A 22,868-nucleotide genomic window follows, 5' to 3' on the forward strand; every position below is an offset into this window, starting at 1 on the left:
TGAATGTGGAAGCGTTTTGAGTCTCCAGAAAAGCGCTATATAAATGCAATCCATTATTATTATTATTATTATTAGTTGCCGATGATGCCTTAAACATCACATCTACTATTTGCTAGAAAAAAATAACCTACTTGCTTGCTCATTACCTGTTGCCAAAAGAGCTCCTTTAACTGACTTTTTTTCATCTGGCTCTGCATTCTAAAACACATTGTGTATCTCAGGCGTATTAAGCAGACCAGACTGTTTTTACAGCTAGAAACAACTGGGAGTAAAGAGTCAGCTGCACACTGTACTCCTCTGTGAGTACTGTAATACCCCGTGAGGATTCCACATAGAGAAACAACAACACATCTGCATCTCCCACAAATTTTCCTTCCTTTTTTTTTTTCCACCCTCCCGCAGTCCCTCTGTGTACCCTCTCCCTGCTTCCCTAACTGCTGCTCCATAGCAACAGAATAACCTTCACTGAGAGGTCCTTGCACCCTGCTGTGCTCCAAACGCAAACAATAACAGCCCAGATTGTTTGGCTGCGTCCGTGACATTGGGTTTAATTGTAACTCTCCTTGGAGGTGAGCAGGCGCTCGGATGAGACTTTAACAGACAAAAGCACCTTTAATTTAGTTTCCTTTAATTACACGTCCCCTGCTGTAGCAGAGGCAGGCAAGCGGTATCTTGGCAATCTTTGTTGAGAGGCGGTTGCAGGGAGCCACCACAGCATGTTATAATTTTCAATTTTTTGGCTGCTAACTACTGTAGATTGGGTTTTCATCTAAACCTATATTAAAAATCAGCCATCACTCCGTTTTAACTTCCTTAAAATGTTCAGGTTTTCTCATAATATTCTGCTTCTTCAGGAGTTTATCCATAAATCCAGCAAATGTAAAATAGTGAAATGCTCCAAAGAGAAAATCTGCTCAAGCGTGAAGCTTTTTTTCCCTGGAAGAGTAGATTGAGTAGAGGGCATAATGTGCTTGTAGCTGGTTAAGTCTGTTGGCACACCTGAGTCCCCCTTTGTGCTTTTAAGCCCTCACCTGCTAAATGAAAGCTCCGTAATGGTATCAAGTTACAGTGTGTGGTAGAGGCAATTTGGATTCAGCGAAGCGAAAAATAACTTTCGCCTGAGTTCTCACCTGTAAAGGCCCCCAGAACGGACAAAAAAAAAAAAAAGGCACGTAGCATATTAATACACAAATGTCGACACGCAACTTCAATCTGAAATGAGTCGTGAGCAGAAGAGAGATGCATTCAGTAATACGCTGCAGCTCTATGGCAGGTTTTTGCAAGGCAGGACTGCTGTGACAGTGGTGGTGTACAAGGTGAAACATTCCACCTGAATGCTAAACAGGAAGTTGTTTGAAAGAGAAGCTTGCAGTATAAAAAGAAGCCAATGAATACTTTATCTTAAGCTGAGTACAGACTAAACGACTGTCAGGCCTGTTGTGAATGCAATTTGGACTCGTTGACGGATTGAGTGTCTAATTTATGTGGGTTTTTTTGTTTCTTCCACAGAAGTAGCTGGAGCTTTTATTTACCTCACCTGCAGAAAGTATCAAGGCCTTTATTTGAAGGGGGCTTTTATTAAAGACTTTAATTTATAATTCCTTCTGTTTGAGCCTAATATGTACAACTTCTCATATTGATGTGCTCCCATTTCCCTGTTAATAGTACAGCACTACACTGTTAACACAAAACAAACTCCTACCAGGCCCTGTGGTCATTTAGCATTACAGTGAACATTTATTAACAAGGACTTTATTGTGATAGATCTGCTGGATCTCGTATTGCTTCAGTAGACCTGTTGGGTCGTGCACCAGAGGAAAGACCAATCAAGCTGTTACCCAGTGACTACAGTGACAACACTACTACACTACATTGTTATAGCACTATAATTTATTATGCGAACACTGTTAATGTCACTTGTAGGAAGGGGGGAAAGAAAAAAACTAGGGTCAAACATTTGTAACTAGAAGCAGATTTTGCAGTTCATTCAAGAAAAATTGCCGTACTTTGAACATGTGTTCTGTATATAAGAGGAGCACTGAGAGATTTTTGAAGACCTGTGAAGAAAATCACATAAAACACAAAGGAACACAAAATGAAAAGAGGAAAAAAACAACATAAAAGCCACTGTGATTTAAAAAAATATGGATTTCACCACGTGGGTGGCTGATTCTTCTGGGTGGGTGAAATTTATCTCTGTGGACACGCCTCTGTGATATTTGCTTTGATGCACACCACGAAAAATAGGGGAAGCAGTGCTTATTACATTATAGTGCTTGTTATACATCATGAATTATGTGCATAAACTTGGACATAGAAGAAAGGCAACGATACCCAAAGAGGACAAGTTGGATTTTTAATAATTTCTCTGAATAATAGATGTATTCCAGTAATACTCCGCAGTGTGATTATTAAACACTGGCCCTTTTCACACTTTCTGATGGTTCCTTTGTGCCTAAATGTGAGTCAAAACCATTTCCAGTTTGTGATATTTTGTTGTGGCTTTGTGTAAAATCTTTGACACGCTTTGGTAAAGCAGCTGCCTGTTTTATCAGGATGGTTAGAGTGGCTGATGTGTAAGTGTATTAAAACAGCCAGTGACAAGTTGGATGAGAGCTAGAAAAGATGATAAAAAAGATGGAAGTGAAACATGTGACTAAAAGAAATAAAAATCCTCACACGTGTCTGGGCACAGCAGAGATGAACTAAGATTGGGGAAAGGGCCGATGTGACAGCAACAATTGCGTACAGTTGCAATGATTAAAGAGAATTATGCAGGACCTGTAAACCAGGCCTGCTGGTGTGATATTCTCTGCCAGACGCAAACTTGGCAACTCTCCTGCTGGAGCAGAGCTGGTGTTAGAGGGAAAAAGGGAAGAGAAAAAAGACTCCACTGCGGAAGACTTGTGAAATTATTAATTTAATTTACTTGTGAAAGTGTTGGGCAAGAGGACGGATGGACTGTGTAATCTTTGAGGTGGTCTTCCGTTGTCTTCTTTTCTTCCTTTCTACCTTTTATTTCTCGCTATAGGCAGAGACAAGAACAGCTTGCTCTCAATGTGTTTGTTAGTATTTCAAGTGTGCATTTAATAATACTTAACAGAAGTAGACCAAAAATAGGTTTGTGGCTACTCTCTAAATATCTCAAATCTGTCACTGTTAAGCCATTTGCCAGTTTTATTTGGAAAAATATGGAACTAAGTTGAATGAATTAGCGAACATGCTGAGCTTCACTTCACTAAAATGAAACTAGGACACCTAAATTTTTATGGTTAATGATCAATAAAAAGTGTGCAGTGAAGCCAGAACCAAGCATTGAAGCATTAAAAATAAAATTAAATAGCATTAAGTAAGTTAATAAAATTATTTAAGACTCTTGTTATTGCGTAATGTCAATGGAGCAGCTGCATGCATTGTTATCAGGCTTTCAGGGGGGCAACAAAAATGTGAAGTTTTCTATTATGTGATATTTCCTGGCTCACTGATAAATGTATTTACTGTTTTATGTTGGTTTATTTTTTATTACACGTGTTTGTGTTGTAGCTCTTTTTGCTCTCACAGCTCAGAAGGTGGAAAATCAAATCAAAAATCAATTTTATTTTAGGACAGATTTAATGTGGTGTTAATGTCTGCAGAGTTCTGTTATATGGTGTGGCATATATTGTAAAATTATATATTTAACAAAAGTATGGCTGTTAGTTATACAAGAATAAATCAATGCGTTTTATGCCAATTAATTGCATTGTTGCTGCTGTTGTTAACAGCAAAATTCAATTTACTTTAGAATTTTTTTCATGAGCTCTCGTTTTAGATAGCTGTATTAGCTCTCTCATTATTTTACTTGTTTGTTTATTTTTAGCCTGATCATTCGATTCGTGGAGCTATTATATCAGCTGGTGTTAACTATGGGAGATATATCAGTATCTGCATTCATAACAGCCAGTAAACAAAAATTAAAAACGTGAAGAAACACCCTTCAATCGTGTAATTACTGTTGATGTGGCATTGTTTGTCCACTAGAGGGCACTCTGCAACTTCCCTGTTAATGACAGGCATTTGAAATGCCGTAAACACAACTGCCAGCTGGTGCTAGCAGATCATCCGCAACTTATTGTGACAATAAAACAAGATTTCTTTTAAGTTGCATTGTCCTATTCTCCTAGTAAGCACATACATAACAAATGTTAGGGATCTGTTAAATGTGTCTGGAAGAAAAACATAGTGACTGATAAGTTGAATTTTTAAATAACCAGTCTTAAAAATGCTGTATTAGTTGGGCTCTGGTTTTTTAATTCAACAGAGTAAGAACACACTCAGTCTTCTACCTTTTCCAGGAAACTGGGACACAGACTTTTAACACAAAAGGAAATAGCCGCCCTGTTATTTGATCAGTCACATCTTAATATGAGCCTTTGAGGTGGTGAGAGCTTTGAAGTCAGCCATGCTGGATATGTGCAGGGACACTGCTCTGCCAGTATCTCGAACATTAAGAACCGGTGTTGGGTTGACACAAAGGCCTTAGTGTCTGTTTACCAACTTAGACCATTTCTGTTCCCTGTTAGCGAAAATACCCACTCTTCTGGCAGCCATGTCTGCTGTGATTAATGCTTCCCAGTAGGAGTCAGAGTGTAAGTCGAAAGCAATGCTTTAAGGATAGACTGAACCTTCTCTGACCGCCATCGAATTGTTGATGTCTCATTGCGGCTGCTGATTGATTGGTTAGGGTTTAGCAGTCTGAGTTTACATCACAGAGAGAGAGAGGAGCATTCATGCATTCATGTTTCTCACTGAAGCTTCTCCACGAGCCAGAAAGTTCATTTCAAAACGAGACCGCTGAGTTATGGCTTATTAAAATCTATTCTTATCCAAGTTGTAAAACAGTGTTCTGATGGAAAAAAATGTTTATTCGCTGAGCAACTTCAGCAGCTTTGTTGTTGTATAGCTGGAGCGAGTTAGTGTGTGAATGTGTGTGTGCGTGTGCGAACTTATGTGTAGGAGAGAGGGAAGGAGGAAGTCGGGAGTTGTGGGAGAAAGATACTGCCACTTGTGACAGACTTAAGAGCAGAGTGACTGACAGAGGTGAAATTGCTTGGGAAAGGATGTGAGGCTGCTCCTCCTTTCCCTCCTCCCCTCCTCCCTTCTGCTCACTTTCCCTCCAGACTTCTTTCACTCGCGAATGAAGTATGAGCTACTGTATATGTGCTCCCTTTGTCTTTGAGGTGAGCTGTTCAGTCTGTTTCCCATGGGTAGCAGTGGAAGGTAGCACAGTAGTAGAGTGAGATAAACTCTGTTTTCTTTTTTTGTGTGTTTTCTCTCTTTTTCCTTTTTTTGATGTTTGTATAGCCATGCATCAGGCCCTGGACACACTGAGTGACAGCACAAGTTCCACAACTGCCAATGACCTGGACCTCATCTTCCTCAAAGGCATCATGGAGAGCCCAGTGGTGAGAATGACTTCAATAAATAAATACATAAATAAGTGTGTGAAATGTGTGTGTGACGTGGATGTGTTCTGCGGCTCCGCTGCAGAGGAGTTGTGAGGCAGTGGATTTGTGATGAAACTCTTAGCTCAGAACAGGTGATAAGAATTAATGGCCAAGTGGAGCCCTGACGCAGCACTGACCTACCTGCATTTTGTGTTGATCACAGATAGGCTTTATCGAGTGAGCCGTGACACTTGCACGGAAGATGAACACATCCAGTTGGTGCCTAAAAGCTGCTGGGAAGTGGTTTTCCACTACCATTACCATTGTGCCCATTACCATTAATGGAGGTCCCATATGACCGCATTGGGATGGACCTCATCGGGGCATTTCACTGGTGGATATCACTTTGTATTAGTTCTGGTGGATTATGCAACGTGATATCCCAAAGCAGTGCTGCTGCAGACCATTTATGCAAACAGTGTAGCACAGGTGCCGTTTCAGGTCATCTCTCAAGTCAGCATCCCGAAAAGATACTGACTGACCATGGCACATCGTTCATGTCTCGAAAGTAAAAGAACTGTATGAATTACTGGGCATTAAATCAGTTCGGACTGGCGTCTACCACCTTCAGACTGACGGGCTGGTGGATTGGCTGAATAAGACTTTAAAATTCATGATTCGTGAGTTCATTCATGAGGATGAGGATGGTGTAGCCCCATAGTCTATAGGGTTCTGTGTTGACTACCACAGAGGAATCAAGTGTCACAGTTTGACACTTATTCCATGCCCTGGGTCGACGAGCTCCTGGACCGGTTAGGCACTGCTCCCTTTTTCAGACACTGGATTTAACCAAGGCCTACTGGCAGATTCCCTTGTCTCCAGAGTCCAAGGAAAAGACAGCATGTTCCAATCCGTACAGTTTGTACCATTTTGCCACACTTCCAATTGTCTTTTTTTTCCGAGTCCCAGACACTTTCCAGTGACTTATGGGCTGGGTGCTGCATCCACACGCTGCATATGCTGCGGCCTACCTGAATGATCCATCATCCATAGTGACACCTGGGTGGAGCATGTGCAGTGGGTGGCTGGGGTCCTGGAGTGTCTGAGGCAGGGGCTCATTGCCAACCCGAAGTGCGCAGTTGGATGTATGTAGGTACAGTATTTGGGGTACCACTTGGGGGTGGGGGTTAGTCGGCTCGGCCGGATGGCTCCCCGGCCTCAGTCGGGAAGTGGTGGAGCAGTGGCTTCAGTGGGAAGTGCCAGAAGGCTGACAGAGCAGCTGGGACATATTTTGGTGATCAGTCGTGCTAATTCAGTTGCAACCTGGGACCACAAGAGAAGGCTGCGCCAGTAACAAGTTGGGTGAAAAATTGTACAGAGCAATCTTGAAAAGTTGCATATATAACACAACGAGTAACTAACAGTGTGTACGTGTGGGTCATTCGTGTCACAGTGTGTATGCCTGTGTGATGTGGTAACATTGGGGACGTATTTTAAGTTAGATGCAAGTTTGTTTTAGAGAAAAATCACCAATATTGTAAGGGTGCATATTTATAATTTTGAGTTCAGTAACACAGAATAAAATGTTAAAACTTCTGTGTTAGAAGTTTATTTCTGTATAGTCATTAGCATGCCTTTAAACATATCTTAATTCTTTGTAGAACAGATTCAACAAGGTGCTGGAAACATTCCTGAGAGATTTTGGTCACATGATATTCACATGATAGCTGCACATAGTTGCTGCATATCTGTTGGGGGTACGTCCATGATGTGAATTTCCCATTCCATCACATCCCAAATGTGCTATGTTGAACTGAGATCTGGCGACTGTGGTATACATTGAACTCATTGTCATGTTCTTAAAAGCCATTCTTCTCTGACTTCTGGCATCAACAAAGCATTTACGCCCAGAGAACTGCCGCTCGCTTCCTCTCTTTTAGACCATTCTCTGTAAACCCCAGAGATGGCTGGGAATGTTGGGAAAATCCCAGTAGATCAGCACTTTCTGACCTCTCTGGCAACAGCAACCACGCCACATTTCGAGTCACTTAAAATCAGCTTTCTTTCCCATTTTGATGCTCGGGTTGAACTTCAGCAGTTTCTACATGCCTCAATGCACAGAGTTGCTGCCAAGTCTTTGTGTTTTCTCTTAAATTTTCACATCCTATGAAAAGCTTTAACACTGTTACATTAAAAGTCATTTTTGCCATGTTCTTTTTTTTTTTGGTTACTAAGCTACCTGGGTATTGGAGTTAAGTCTTTAAAATATCGTCAGTACATTTTTGAAATGACTATTCAACCAGATCCACTTATAGCCATATTTGGTGTTAAAGAGCAGAACAACAGGAATCTGTCTGTAACTAAGCTTAAAATAACAGAGTTTGTCAGTTTATTAGCACAGAGATTGATTCTTCTGAATTAGACGAGCCAGGTAAGCATCTAAAACTTAAGAAATTAAGATTCACTGTGCATGGCTTTTCTGATTAATCTCAGAAAAACTGGAAACTTTTGTGAACTACATTAAAAGCTAAGCTTTAATAACCACCCACAATTCTATTCTGAATATTATTTAAAATTGATTTATTATTGTGCTAGCCCCATGTCAGGCTGACGCCTGTCCAGGGTGTACCCTGCTTCTCGCAATCTGGTAGCTGGGATAGGCTCGAGCTCCTCCCTCGCAACTTTAATAACAATAAACGGAAGAGAAGGGACGGATGGATTTACTAGCATGTTTTAATTTGACTTTTCATGGGAGTTTTAGAATTCCTATTGCAAGAAGACTAGAAAAAAAAACTTTGTTTTGTTTGTTTGCCTCAACATTCCCATTAATAGAGATTGGGAGAGCCAGCTGAGCATGCTCAGCAGGGGCAGGAACCAATTTTGTTGATGCTGTGCAAACTTAAACCCAGCTAACGCACACCTCTGGCTTATGTCACTGCTGTTGGCACAGGTGGAGCTTGTTTCTAGGCGTTTCATTGTTGCAGCAGGTTGAATGGATTCCAGAAAATATGCAAAAATACACAAAAAGGTTAAATGTGTCTCTGCACATAACAAAAAATAACAGATAAACATATATTTCTTTTTTTTTAGAAGTATTAGCATTCCTATTCTTTCAAACCTGTCAGTCATTTAAACAACACACATGAAGGGAACAGCCCACGTATTCTTGATTTATTCAGTGCAGATGGCAATAGCAACTCTAATGATCACTAAAAACATGAAGTAGATTAGATTAGACATAGATTTAAAATGTATTTATTTATTCAAAAAGCTGTGCTCATAAGAGATGAGACATGTTCCTTATAACTCTCTTTATATTTACTGCATTGAAAATGACTCACTTGCACATTTTGCATAGGCTTGACAAGCTCTCTGTACATTATAATGCCTGTGTGGTTTTCACACACAGAATGTTTTGATGCCTTCTTCTTTCACTGCGAAATGTGACAAAAATATGACTGTGGAATTGGTTGTATCCAGCCTTGGTTTGAGCTGCTGCTCTGTGAGGTACTAAACAATCTGCTAGACTTAGCGTAAAGGATGCATTCATCAGTTTTTAATGAGACTTCCAAAATCTAAAATGTAAAAGGAGAACCTTACACCTTGTGATACTCGCTACTAAAGTATTACAGCAAAGAAGAAACAAGGATGAAAAAGGCTGCCATGCCACTGAAACATCTTTGATTTACTCTACATGCACTCTTCTTTTTTGTCATCAGTGAAAATAAACATGTTCAGTTTATACAGATTGCGTTTGGATTAAAGAGAGAGAAAATCAGTGTAGTCGTGCCTACAACATCATCCTTTTGTCCAAGAAAATTCAGACATGACTGGCAGTCTTTTTTTTTTGTCTAGACTGGTAAAATATTTACTGTATCAATAATAGAGCAGGTGCCATCAACAATTCAGTAACTGGATATTTTTCCATAGGCCTGATTTTAGTGACAGTCAGCTGTTTCTCTACGATGCCTTAGTGTGGATCCTTGCATTTCTTCAATCATCACGATGTATACTTGCACATGGGCTGCATGGCTGAATAACCGAGCTGATTTCTCAAAAACTACAAAGTAGTACTCTCCATGCACATGATGAGAGATGCAATTTCTTAGCTGTCCTCATGCAAAACCAGCCCTAGGTCATTCTTATTCAAATGGAGGTACAGGGTATAGCTTTTTGAAGTGAATGGAGCTGAGTGGAAGAGCTGAGTGGTGCCAGACAGTTTTTTTTTTTTCGCAGTTTCATCTCACTACGTCTTCCCCTCCCACTTCTTGCCAAGAGCAGAATTTTTCTCATCCCTTTTTAAAAACCTGGACTTTTTTTCCCAAGCAACAGGAGGATAAGGAAAAAGCTTCCCGTTGTGCACTGCAAAGACATGCAAGGAAAAAGTATGTGTAATTTAAAGTATAGACAGAGAGTTAATTTTTCCTTATATTTGTGCTGCTAAGAGTAAAGTTGAAGTTGTTTCTCTGTCCAGGGAGATGCTCCTTGCATCCTTTCTCTCTCTGTGTCCCTTTCTGTTGCTTCGTTTTTGGTATGCTTTGAGGCATGTTTGTGTGTGTGAGTGCGTGGCAAGAGCATGACCCTGCCATTTGTGCCGAGTGTCTTAGAGACATACAGTCCCAGTGTATTGATGAGCATCCTCATAAAAGATTCATCTGATGCAAGCTGTGAGTCTTGGTGAAGGATTTAAGAAGGATTTCCTGGACGGTGGATTCCCTTTGACTCGTGGTGGATCTATAAACACTTAACGAGCTTTTGCTTGATGTGCTGAGAGACCGAGAAAATGCTAACAGAGAGACGGGGACGATAGAGCGAGTGTTCATGTGTGCACGCTTATGGCACGGTGGCTGCAGTTATGCTAATTGCACAGAACAATGCAATCAGCACAACCCACAGTTCTATAAAGAATCAGAATCATGATCACAGGACATTTAGCAGATATTGATAAGAGGAGCTGAAGCTCGAATATTCAGTTGCAGCGCTTCATTATTATCAGTTTTGTGGTACTGACTCAGCACCTGGCTCTCTATCTAACAGAGTAGTCGGAACTATTAAAGTAGTTAGGGCGACTAAATGAGCCAACGCTTGCTTTGACACTTTCAGCTTTGTACCTCATGCTATTTAATCTAATTTCTAAGCCGTCACATGCCGCCTGTTCAGACTATTAATGAGACTGCGGCGTCTTGGTAAAACAATGCCACGTGGCTCTGAAATAATGAACCTTGGTACTACTCACAATGGCTTCTGCAAAGTATCTTTCTATAATACAGCAAATCTCTGGCTCTGTGGTTATCCATGACCTCCTGCACCATCAACTTGGCACACAGTGATATATATTGGGACCCTGAAGGTTCTAATCTATATTAGATATTAAGGCATCATTGTGTTGCCCAGCAACCAACCACTAACAGGCTAAATTGACCAATTTTTAGGATCTTTGCACCTGTAACACCTTATAAAAAATTGTTATATTTGAATGATATATGTGATCTAATATGGTGCAATCACATTGCCTGGCAACCACCTAACAACAGATTAATGTAAATGGACCAAACAGTGCTATAGCATGGGATTATTTTAAAATAAGGTCCTCATGTCTCACAAACCTGGCATTCAGTTTATGTTTATTTCTATAGATGACATAGAGGTCCTGTTGAATTACAGCTGATATCTTAGGCAAAGGCAAGGAAATTGTCTCATGCAGCTTGTAAAATGGCAAAAATGAGAGAGTGAATTTTTACAGACTAATATAATTGTAACACTGCTGCGCCAGCTTTGTTAACTGGTTGTCTTTAGAGCACCAGTGCTCATTAGCCTTGATTGCTGAAAAGCCTAGATAAAGAGTTGTACTACTGGTTACTAGGGGTGGGAGAAAATGTGGATACTCGGTACACTTCAGCCAAATATGAATATTTTTATTTTAACATGGGCTTGCTCTAAACGGATTATCCATCCATCCATCCTCGAGGATTAACACAGATGGCCAATTTAGAAATATTTGACTTAGAGTCATAAGAGTCCTGACCTACTATGGTGGTGCTTATTAAATGTATGAAGGTCAAATAAAGCGATGCTAACTCACTTGCAGTTGAAGAAAAAGAAAAAGGAGAAACTCTTTTCCTCAGATTACTTTTTATACCCCTCAGCTATAAAAGGCTGGCAGGGTATTGTTGGCCACTGGCTGCGTGTGCAGGCGGCGTTGACACCCAAGTTTGTGAATGTGATACCTCAAGAACGAGGTGAAGTAGGAACTTTAAGTTATTAAGTTACTTAGTTGTTATTTAGTTACTTTTTAAAATAAGCATTCTGTTAGTGTAACCATGCCACTGCATTTTCTTCTTACTTGTTACTTCCGTCCATGACTTCTAGGCATTCTGCTGAGCTCGTGGATATGGTTGCGTTAGCAGGCTTGTTAAGGTCAGTTAGTGAGGTGGCAGAGAGAACAGTGTTTACATGTGGCAGTATTTGCATCATTTTATGCCAGAGGGATAAAATGTTGCTGCTGTTGCTGCATCTCTGAAACTGCAGCGAATAGCTTTTAGGTCAGCTTGAGTTGTCACTCTGAGGGGAATTAATAGTCCTGCGTGCTGGGCATGTGATTGAAGAGGTGCTGCCAATGACAGCTCGCTCTGCAGGTTAAGTCAGGATTTCCAGAAGTAGATGAATGGTAGGATGGACACTGTAACACATAGGTAAGGTCATGGCAATGTTTTCTTTAAAATTTATTTTATGTGGAAGTTTTCTTGCGTACTCTTATCAATAGGTAATACTATAATCTAAGAGATTGCTTTTTAACTGTGCTGAAATTACTTCTAAAAGGAATGCCACTCATCACCAGAGAATAAATGTGTTATTACTGCAGTTTTCAGAGTAGATGTTTTTCTTCACTTACACAGATCTGGGTTTTTTTGTGTCAATCGCATTGTGTGTATACCAGTTATTCCTACTTCTACTCTCTGCTCATACTATGTTGTTCCTTAAGGTTAGAAAAGAGCTGCGTGCTTGCTCGAATGCCTGAAGATAAAACCTTGTATCCCTCTGTGTGTAGTACCGTGTAGTTAAGTACACAGATTTATGTGTTTGACTGAATATCTGTGGATCTGTTTGTGCGTTTACGTGTAAGTTTCTTGTCCCCCGGCATGGATCCTTCATCTCATCCTCAGCAAACAAACATTTTAGCTGCCAGGTTAGTAGTCAGTCCCACCACACAAATACTCTGTGGGATTGCCTAACAATATGAATCTACAAGCACAGCACCGGTTAGTGTGCAGTTGCCAATTGTGTCACTGTAAATGATTGCATTTGCATTTGGTTTTTGAAAAACAGTCTGCGTGTAATTAAGTTCTGTAGCAACTGAATGGTTTGCAGAGCATAGCACGGTGTACCATAGAGAGGTTTAACCTAGAGTCAAGAGTCACATGATAAGTTTGCTCACTCAGAGCCAGAGGTGTGGAGACCTTGTGTACGTCTATCTTTAGCAGCAGGGGAGCGGAAAGTGAAAAATGAATGCTCCCTGAAATATTGATGTCTCACATCATACCTTGAAAAACCTGCAGGGTACATGTTTCTGCTCAACTTGGTGCCTGTAGTTATTTATTTTTATTTTTGTATCATCAAGTCACCATTTATGAACACAGGCTGTGCGCTTGTCTCTGCAGGAGCTTGGATTGAGGTTACTTGGTTTTGTTTTGTTTGCTATTGTGCTCTTTGCTACTTCTGCTTTGCTAAATTTGTTGTAACTTCACAAGCTACTTTGCTGCACTCATTAAAAATAAAATAAAGTAGGAGATTGTGTAGTTTTGCTCCATCAGTGGAAAATACGCACAACACGTAATAGGAGAGACAGGTAATGGACTGAGATTGGAAGGATAGCCTGGAGTAACATCTGTCTTATATTAATCGAATCCTAGGCTCATGAGCGATTTGAGGAACCCAAGCTTGAAGCTGTGCGTGAGAACAATGTGGAGCTGGTCCAGGACATCCTCAAAGAGCTGAGCCCGCTCGCGAACAGAAGCCAGGCAGCTGATGAACTTGTTCGCATCCTGAAGGAACCCCACTTCCAGGTCTGGAAAACACGACACATCCCTCACATCAAATTTTAATTTGAATAAACCAGCACTTGTCTAGCTTTTTAAGCTTCGTGAAACATGATTTCCCTTACTGGAGCTGCAGTACTTTGTTGCTCTGATGGCAGAGCCTCACTGATGAGAGCAAGACGAGAACATTTTTTGCAGTTTATGTAATGTGTATTACGTCTTCATGTGTGATTACATCACCTGTCGGTATGTTCACAGTCCCTCCTGGAGACTCATGATTCTGTGGCATCCAAAAACTATGAGACTCCACCACCGAGCCCCTGTTCATTCATGGACGCAGCCCTCAACAACCAGCCGGTTCCTCCAGACGCAGTCAGGATGGTCGGCATCCGTAAGGTGTCTGGTGAGCACCTGGTAAGTCTGCTCAGTAAAGAAAACCTGCAAAGTGTAATCATTAAGGCTGGATTGAGCCTGACTATAAACTGTAAGCAGATAAAACACCCCAGAGAAGTGGAGGATTTATGCTTTGGGTGGAGCATATGCACTCAGTATAATGAGATTTTTCTCTACCATTGTTAAAAAGAGACAAAAGTCAGATTTATGCGGCATTGTAGCGCTAAATTGGTGTGATTTATGTCCACGGTGAGCAGCACATACGGATAATTTGATGATAACTTTGCCAGATGCCCTATTGTCTCACTTTCTGCACACAAACTCTCTGCCATCTTTCTCGAATCAACCAATCACGGGTCAGAGGTGACGAGACATTTGTTTAAGATAAAAAAGAAAAATAAGGTGCAATAATAGTGATTCAATGTTAAAGCAAGAAGCCTGAAATATATCTCTTTAAGCCTAAATGTCTTTCTAATATAACAGTAGATATGTTTGCATCTGTTGGCTTCCTAATTTCAGCTCAAGTGATTTTACCATTGGCTTCATCCCTCACAATTAAATTAAACACTCACCCCCACTCGTCTCTTAAACCACTTTACAGTGGAGGACATTGCCAGGCTGTCCCCCTGGGTCTCCTTCTCTAGTTAGCCCGCATGAAAAATAATTATTACACTGAGACTCTGTACATGTGCACAGGGAGTGACTTTTCGAGTAGAGAGCGGCGAGCTGGTGATTGCCAGGATCCTCCACGGTGGCATGATTGACCAGCAAGGTCTGCTTCATGTTGGCGACATCATCAAGGAGGTGAACGGCAAAGAGGTCGGCAACGACCCCAAAGTCCTCCAGGAAATGCTGAAGGACGCAAGCGGCAGCGTTGTACTGAAGATCCTGCCCAGCTACCAGGAGCCGCACACACCTAGACAGGTCGGTCATTTTTAGGAGTGTTTACAAAGCAAACCCGATTCAAGCTTTGCTTCAAATCAAGTTAAATCTGTGCAGTTAAAACTTGTTCTGCAAACTCTGCTGCATCATAGCTGTTGCTCTTTGATCACACATGAAAGATCCCCAAAATACCTAAATGGCACAAACTGGAGCTGGAAATAAATATAAAAAGGACACTTTAATGGAACTTTCTGTGCTCGAAATGCTTTGATCTTCCACATTTAAGCTTCTGTTTTTGTTAAAGTAGAATACATTGTGGAATAAATATTGCATAAAAAGATTCAATTGATTTAAAAGTATACAGTCATTTTCATCAGTAAGCACCACTTAATGTCCTCCCTGGCATCCACCCTGCTATCTATAACCTTGCACGCTGTGCCAGGAATCATTATGTAATACCATAATGGGACTTTTTAGATGACACTGGCTATTTAGCTTTAATATGTGCATTACAGCTTTGTCACTTATCCAAATGCAGAGCAGTTTTCCTGCACCCATGCATAATGGATCTGTAATTGAAATCGTCATGAGCAAGCTAGAGAAAGATCTCACAGGCAGCTTATAACACAGAGGATCCCCTTCATATGTTTGCCTTTTTTTCATTATTTCAGATGCCACAGTTGATTGACTATCAAATGTTTGCAGGAAATTGCTTGGTGTAGTGCTTAGTTATTAGCTGATGTCAGTGCTCTCCTCTGGTTATGTTAGCTGATGAGCATTAGCTTTCTAAGAATCAGACTCTGATCAAACTGAAACCCGCTCACCGAGTTTAGTATTGAGGGGAAATTGAAAGGTTATCTTGCCTGGTAAATTTTTGCCAATAGGATGCAAGGATGAGAGGATGCAGTGTACACAACACTGCTACTGATTGGCCTCTGCGAAGAGGAAAAATGCAGTGAATCTTGAGAAGCTGGGCTAAATAAATTCTTTATGTCTAACCAACATATACAAGAACATCGTTTATAAGAAAAGAATGGTAAATGGTAAACGGCCTGTATTTGTATAGGTGAAAAAAAATCCAGCTTATATATGAGATTATACTATAAAGATAGTTTGCAGTTAAACTGTTTCTGTGTTCACCACCTACTAGAAATGTATTTTTATAGTCCTTTAGTGTGAAGAAAGCTGTGATTTTACAAAGCTTACGATCTCCTAATTTATTGGTTCAGACATGCATGACAGAATAAACTTTAATATCTTTGGTTTAATTTTCCTCCTGAGGAAAAAGATATATCATGAGGACAAAATTTTAAGACACCTGTTTCTGACTAGATTTGTGTGAAAAAAACGTCTATTTCTGTCTATTTCTTAATTCCGGGATTTAATTAATCAAATACAAGCGATGCTTTGGCCTCAGTGCGTGCATCAGGTTACTGTCACACTAAGACGGGTTTTTCACTCTCATCTTCACACATGCACATTTGTAAAGGACCAATAGTATCACGTTTAAACCACAGATAGCATAAACCAACATGGTGATGTCTGAAACACTCAACTCGATGACTTCAGAAACCAGTGCCTGTCTTTTATACTGTCTGTGAATTAAACTCATTAGGTAAGTTTAATTCCAGGGGTGTGTTTTATTCCAGAACCACGATCTGTTTCTAAACCTAACCTCATTAGTTTTGGTGTAAAAACCAGACCAACAGCTGAACATGAAAGTAAACAAAACAGCAGGGAGTAAAAGCAAAACAAAACAAACTCCTTGAAAAGACTACGGCCAACAAATCACCATCCCTCCCTTATACACTCTAATGTGTCAAGGCACTGACTTCAAAAGACACCTGTGCGTATCTTTACGATGGTAGCAGAACCTTACAGAACAGAAGTATTTCACACATTAAGATGATAGCACCCTGCACCAAAAGACAGCGTTCAGTCTGGCAAAATTGCTGAAAGAGGGCCTTCATGTATAAGAGAAATCACCTCCTTTCCATTCAGCACCTCAGAAGAGTCTATCCTCAGGTATAGCTCTTCATGGATTTCAAAAGATGCAGATTTCTTTGTAAGAATACATATCTCCGGCATACATTATGGTCTAAAAGCCTTCGCTTTGTTGAGGGTTTAGTTTTCCTTTTTTCTATGAAAGCTGCCCTACTTAAATACTTAAGAGAAATCTGTGCGCGGGAGACATTAAAGAATGATTGGTTGTGCTCGCACAGTTAAGAGCTGTGTAGGTGGACGCACAGCGTATGTGGTGTCGATGCTACGATTAGAGTTGTACCCAGAAGTCTCAGTGTAATCCAGCTGTCCAGGCCTGGAGCTTGGTTGTAACGCTGGCGACTAAACTCAACTGACAGCTCGCTTTGGCTAAAGGAGAATATGCGTTTGTCCGTCTGTCTGTCGTGTCCTTACAGAGGGAAGGACGCACGCACGCAAAGGCAGTACGGTACAGGATGGCAAAGCCCGTTTTATGTTCATGCATCAGTTCAGAAAAGAGACGACGTCAAGCGCGGAGGGGGGAGGAGGGGATGGTTGCCATGGCTACAGATTTTGGCTCCCTCTTTATTTCTCTCTCACTCTTTTTCTCCGTGTTTTTTTTTTTTTTTTTTTTTTTTTTTTGTCTCAGTCCATCGACTCCTTGTCCTATCAGTGGGGGTTGGGATAGATGGTTTGGTTTATGAGCTGAATCCTGCAGGCTTGAGCTGTCGGAAAAGCGAGCTGGGAGATAGGGAAGGCTTTACATGGGCTAGGGCTGTTTCATATTGATGGACAGTCGGTCATCCAGACCATCTAAGCCGATCACGTGTACACACAGGAAGCATCACGATTCTATATTCGGTGTAAAAGGTTTGACTGACATGTTCCCTCTCTCTAATGTAATTATTCATTCAGGCCTTTGTGAAGTGTCACTTTGATTACGACCCGTCTCATGATAACCTGATTCCATGTAAGGAGGCGGGGCTTAGCTTCAACAGTGGGGACATTCTGCAGATCTTTAACCAGGAGGACCTCAACTGGTGGCAGGTTAGTACAGCCACATGTGCGTATTTTAGCCACATAAGATGTTTCGATTTGTTAGCCGCTTCACGTTGCATGTGCGTTTCCCCTTCTTAGGCCTGTCATATAGAAGGTGGCAGCGCAGGTCTAATTCCAAGCCAGCTACTTGAGGAGAAGAGGAAGGCTTTTGTGAAGAGAGATCTGGAGCTCGCTACTACAGGTACACCTATTAGCGGTATGCAGCAGAGCAGAGAAGCGCTTCTCATTATGCAGAGTCGATACAGGCTCCTCGCTGCACAAACACCCCGGCAACAAAGCCAACATCTGTTCCTCTCTATATCATACAAGTGCTTCATCTGGCGCTGTTCGCTCATCCTCCTCTCACCTCTTCAGTCTGCTCCTCAGTCAGAGAGCGCTGATCTGGTAATGAGCATCGGAGTGACTCAGGTGGCCTGATCCAATCTGTTGGTTATTAAGCTGCAGGGTCTGACATTCAAGCGCTACCCCTCCTCGACAAGAAGGCTTGATTGAGGAGCGGTGATAAGACAACGGTCCGTAAAATCTGATCAATAATCATCTCTCCTCTCATGAGACGTGGCGTGAAAAGAGGCCGTGTTTCTTTAGATTTGACTGCTCTGCTCTGCTCAGTGGCAACAAAACAGGTGGTGAGTCATAGCCAGCTGCATACCCTTCACTTGTAGAGGAGAGGAAGATGACAGTCCAACTGTACTGCCCTTGGAGCTCAGGAAGGACACAGCTGTCTATCAGCATGTTTTCCACATATACCAGCAGAGAGAGAATGAAACATTTGGAAATTGATACAATAATCTTTATCCACTGATCTATATAGTTGGGACACAATATTTAATAATTAGAACTATAGCTGTTCAGAACAAAGTCACAATTATTTTTTGCCCTACTTTGACAAGGTGAATTTGTCATCAGGATAGTACTGAGTATATGAGTACTCGTGATTCCAAGTATTACTTTCCTTCTAGAAGATACTCTCTCCTATGCCAAATAATCTGCCACACAGACGGTCAGCAGATCGTGCAGTCACAGGTGTCCCTGGCAGCAGATTGGTTGTATGCAACTAATTAGTATTGGCGCACAGTGCCATCTAGTGGTCTCTGTAAAACCCTCCCATGCTTTACATTTTCATCAGCTCTTGGAGTGTTTTCAGAAGTATTTTGTTAAGTGGTTGAAGGTTTGATGTTGCTTCTCTCTCTGCTCTGTCTCAGGTCCTCTTTGTGCAGGAGTGGTGGGTAAGAAGAAGAAAAAGATGATGTATTTGACCACCAAGAATGCAGGTAACTTTATATGAGCTTTGGGCAAAATGATCCACTACCTTGTGATTTTTTTTTTCTTGTCTCAGTTTGACTTATTATTACTTCCCGATTAGAATTTGATCGCCATGAGTTGCGGATCTACGAGGAGGTTGCCAAAGTCCCGCCCTTCAGGAGGAAGACTCTGGTTCTGATCGGAGCTCAGGGTGTCGGCCGTCGTAGCCTGAAGAACAAACTGCTGGTGTCAGATCCCCAACGCTATGGCACCACAATCCCCTGTGAGTAAAGCTATCATCACACGACGCCATACTCACCAGTAAAAGCACAAGCAGGTTTTTGTTGTAGCTGAAGTTGAACCTTTAGTGCAGATCAGTTTAAAAAATAACCCCAAGATGTTTCTGTTTATTGCAATGACCCAGTCACCTCTAGAAAACCAAAGGTGGATGAGAGAGATGGCCAGATGTACTCCTTTATGAGCCGCAGCGAAATGGAATGTGACATTAAAAACGGGCGTTTCCTGGAGCACGGCGAATATGACGGGAACCTGTATGGCACAAAGATCAGCTCCATACACGATGTGATAGAAACAGGAAAGATCTGCATCCTGGATGTTAACCCACAGGTAGAGGAAACAGCTTTACCTTCTTTATTTGGTTACACTTTAATTTCTCCAGGATAGAACAGCTTGTGGCTGCTGAAATGCTTTCAGTCTTTTCATCAATGTTTATCCAAGAGGATCTCTTAATGATCTGCATCCACTCAGATAATTATTTTTACACATCTTATTAACTAAGTCAGAGGAAGACGCTGCAGGTGTTTTTTTAATGGGATTCTTAGCTTTTCTACTGGATTTGTTTGAGTGTTTTTGCTCATTTGCGGCAAAGTGATGCAGTGATTGTAAAACATCTGTACTGTTTCTGCTTTTCTCTTAAGGCTATTAAAGTCCTGCGGACATCTGAATTCCTGCCCTATGTTGTGTTCATCGAAGCCCCAGACTTTGAGGTCCTCAAAGCTATGAATAGGTCGGCAATTGAGTCAGGAGTTGTCACAAAACAGTTAACAGTAAGTCTGTGCTTTCATTCGTTCTCTACCAAGATCATTAGAGGCGCACAGTAACAAATGAGATGTAGCTGTTGGCTCTATGGTTTGATGCGACCCCTGTGTTGCTGGAAATGGCTCATATCAGTTACTCTGGTGGAGCATTCAAGATCTGACAACATCTGAACCAAAACATTTGATGTGTTCCTGTAATTTTTTGTGCAATGTAGAAATATATATTTCAACTTGTAGCAAAAGTCTTTGCACATTTCCACCCCAAAACACATGTTATTATTTATTTAGTTAAGTTATTTCTTATTTAAACTGACTTTAATGCTTTCTTTACGTGCTCCTTTGGTGCACTCGCTTCCACTGCCGCTGGTATATTTAAATTGCTCACCTGAAGTCCTGACAGGTTCTAAACATTTGAACTGTGTGTGCTGCAATTTCACTTTGGACCTATAATTTGTTCAGAAAGCAAACATCACACTCTGTATCAAATGAATCCTTCATGTTAACAGAGATCATATCTCAAACCTCAGTCTTCGATTGAGTGTCCGAGCCTGAAGGCAGGTTGCCTGAGGTCAGGAGAAACACACCAAGGACACTTGTCATTTTGTGCGAGCACATTTGTCTTCCAGGGTCAGGTCATCAGTGCAGAGGAAGTATCTGAAGCAGGACATGCAGCAGAAACTGTGGTTCACACTGTTCACACAGCAGGAGTTTTCTTCACAATCATTGGTCATTGCCCACTCTACTCACCAGATTGAGACTCTTGTGACTGTCTGCTCTGACAAAATAAAATTTTAGTTGAAAAGTAGCTGTTTGGACACACCTGCATCACACACCAAAATGGGAAAAAGGTCGTAGCATGATTTCCAGAGAGCACTTTAGAAATAGAAACCTCGCTGGAAGCAGCCCAAAGAGGTGACCTTTAAGGAGAAACCGATCAAATTGACTTGAATCAGCTAGAGTTGTAAAAACTTTATGACCATGACTTGTTGTTGCATGGATTTTTGCAGTTTGAAAAATATATATTGGATTTGCTCGCTGTGGGTCGTGAAAGTTCTCTGGTTTCTTAACATTATGTCCACTCCCTTGGTGTCAGTAGCTTTAACAGTGTTTACAATTCTGTCCTTAAAGCACTTCTCCCTGACACACTCCTTTCAGGACTCAGAACTAAAGAGGACGGTGGATGAGAGTGAGCGCATCAAGAGAGCCTATGGACATTACTTTGACCTTTGCATCATAAACGACGGCCTGGAGGCGGCGTTCCGAAGTCTACGGCTTGCGCTGGAGAAACTGTCGACAGAGCACCAGTGGGTGCCTGTCAGCTGGGTTTTCTGAGAGTCACCGAGAGCTCGCCAGCAAGGTGCCAAGGTCACAGGCCAAAGGTTGAGGGACGATACATCACTGGTAGCTCCAGAGGGGGGGTGGGGTGGGTTGTTTTCACATGCAGCTATTGGTGGCAGAGGCGTGTGGTGAAGAAGCGGATACACTGCAGAAGACCAGCCTCATGTAGAGCATTTTTTTTTGTACAAAGTTAGTGTTCCTCTGTTGAGCCTAAGGTCAAGTTGTACTTTATTTGTCAGAACTGGAATAAAGCTCTATTGATGTTTGTAAAGAAGGACTTAGAGGTAATTATGAGGTTCAGTGCAATAGTGCGAGTGAGTGTGCGTGTGTTATCATAAATGTGGATATAGACTTAGAGTAATCCATATGTTTTGCAAGTAACAGTGCTATGTTGGAGGTTTTCCTTGAAGGACATTTAACGTTTTAGCCTTTGAATCTTAAATACTTTATGTAGTGTAATGTTTACATTGGATCGGTAGGACAGATTGGTTAAGGATAAAAGATACCAAATGTCATATTTGTATCAAATTCTCTATATTTTATTTGATCATACAGTATGATTGTATGTGTTCAGAACTGTGCGTGATCTCGTTTGTGTCCACAGATTTGAAAACTGAACAGCAATAGATCATTTTGAAGATACATGCAATACACACGAGATACCCTAATGTGCACACACACACTCTCATATATATATATATGTATATGTATACAGAAACAGAGTGAGACCTTCTGCAGTATTCCTGAAGTCTCAGTTTGTTTTATTTGCTTTTCAATGTTGAATACGTTGAACATTTCCTGTCCCGTGCTGGTAAAGCTCTAGTTTGTTTGACAGTTAAAGGATCCAGCCAGTGGATCACAGCGTGTCACTTCTGTCTGCTTGATTCTGTCGGACTTGTATTTGTAGCACTGAGAACACTTAAGCTCTATTAAGAAAAAGAAAGAAAAATACCTGACGAAGTAGCCTACAGTATGCACTGATTGTGTAATGAAGGCGAACATGTAACCTAACATTGCTGGTTGGCTAGTTGATGGAAGTACTTTTTTTGTTATTTTCATGTACAAACAGTAAAAATATTTATCAGTGGCTTCGATTTAATGCTTACTTTTGCCTTAACATGGTTGAAAAGCCAAGGAAACGCTATATTTTTTCATCATGTAACATTTCACTTCTATCACTGTACATGTTACTCAGAAAATTAAAAAAAAAATTCTGGCAACGTATTCATTGTTTATGTTATTTTTCCTTCAACCTGTACGTACTGTATTGTAATAAAGAGTATATAATGCAACATATAGAAATATATGGTGCTTTTATGGTTCTACCAGGGATCTACTACACTGTAGTCTGAATCTTCCTGTAACAACTATTAAAATTGAAATAGAGAATATGCATAGTGCATAATCATTTTTAAACTTCAAATTATATTCAATAAAAGAGAAAAGAACACTGT

The 22,868-nt window shown here is 41.0% G+C and overlaps 1 protein-coding gene across 4 annotated transcripts in view; it reads left to right on the top strand.

Annotated features, from left to right (window-relative positions):
- Window positions 1-22,638, top strand: part of mpp2b (MAGUK p55 scaffold protein 2b) — a 46,400-nt gene extending 23,762 nt beyond the window's left edge. For 3 of the 4 annotated variants that reach the window (XM_005721642.1, XM_005721641.1, XM_005721640.1), the window contains 11 exons: window positions 5,344-5,444; window positions 13,337-13,489; window positions 13,721-13,876; window positions 14,552-14,779; window positions 17,633-17,764; window positions 17,855-17,957; window positions 18,979-19,047; window positions 19,140-19,301; window positions 19,443-19,645; window positions 19,957-20,085; window positions 21,232-22,638. In XM_005721642.1, coding sequence (XP_005721699.1) covers window positions 5,344-5,444; window positions 13,337-13,489; window positions 13,721-13,876; window positions 14,552-14,779; window positions 17,633-17,764; window positions 17,855-17,957; window positions 18,979-19,047; window positions 19,140-19,301; window positions 19,443-19,645; window positions 19,957-20,085; window positions 21,232-21,408 — 1,613 coding nt within the window. In that variant the 3' untranslated portion in view covers window positions 21,409-22,638. Of the gene's footprint in view, window positions 1-3,961; window positions 5,220-5,343; window positions 5,445-13,336; window positions 13,490-13,720; window positions 13,877-14,551; window positions 14,780-17,632; window positions 17,765-17,854; window positions 17,958-18,978; window positions 19,048-19,139; window positions 19,302-19,442; window positions 19,646-19,956; window positions 20,086-21,231 lie in introns of those variants that run through there. The other variant, XM_005721643.1, reaches the window with a different exon arrangement.
- Window positions 22,639-22,868: the final 230 nt, after the last annotated feature.

This window comes from Pundamilia nyererei, unplaced genomic scaffold (assembly GCF_000239375.1).
Source record: "Pundamilia nyererei isolate P.nyererei 1_Seehausen unplaced genomic scaffold, PunNye1.0 scaffold00005, whole genome shotgun sequence".
In the NCBI taxonomy this organism is placed as follows: domain Eukaryota; kingdom Metazoa; phylum Chordata; class Actinopteri; order Cichliformes; family Cichlidae; genus Pundamilia; species Pundamilia nyererei.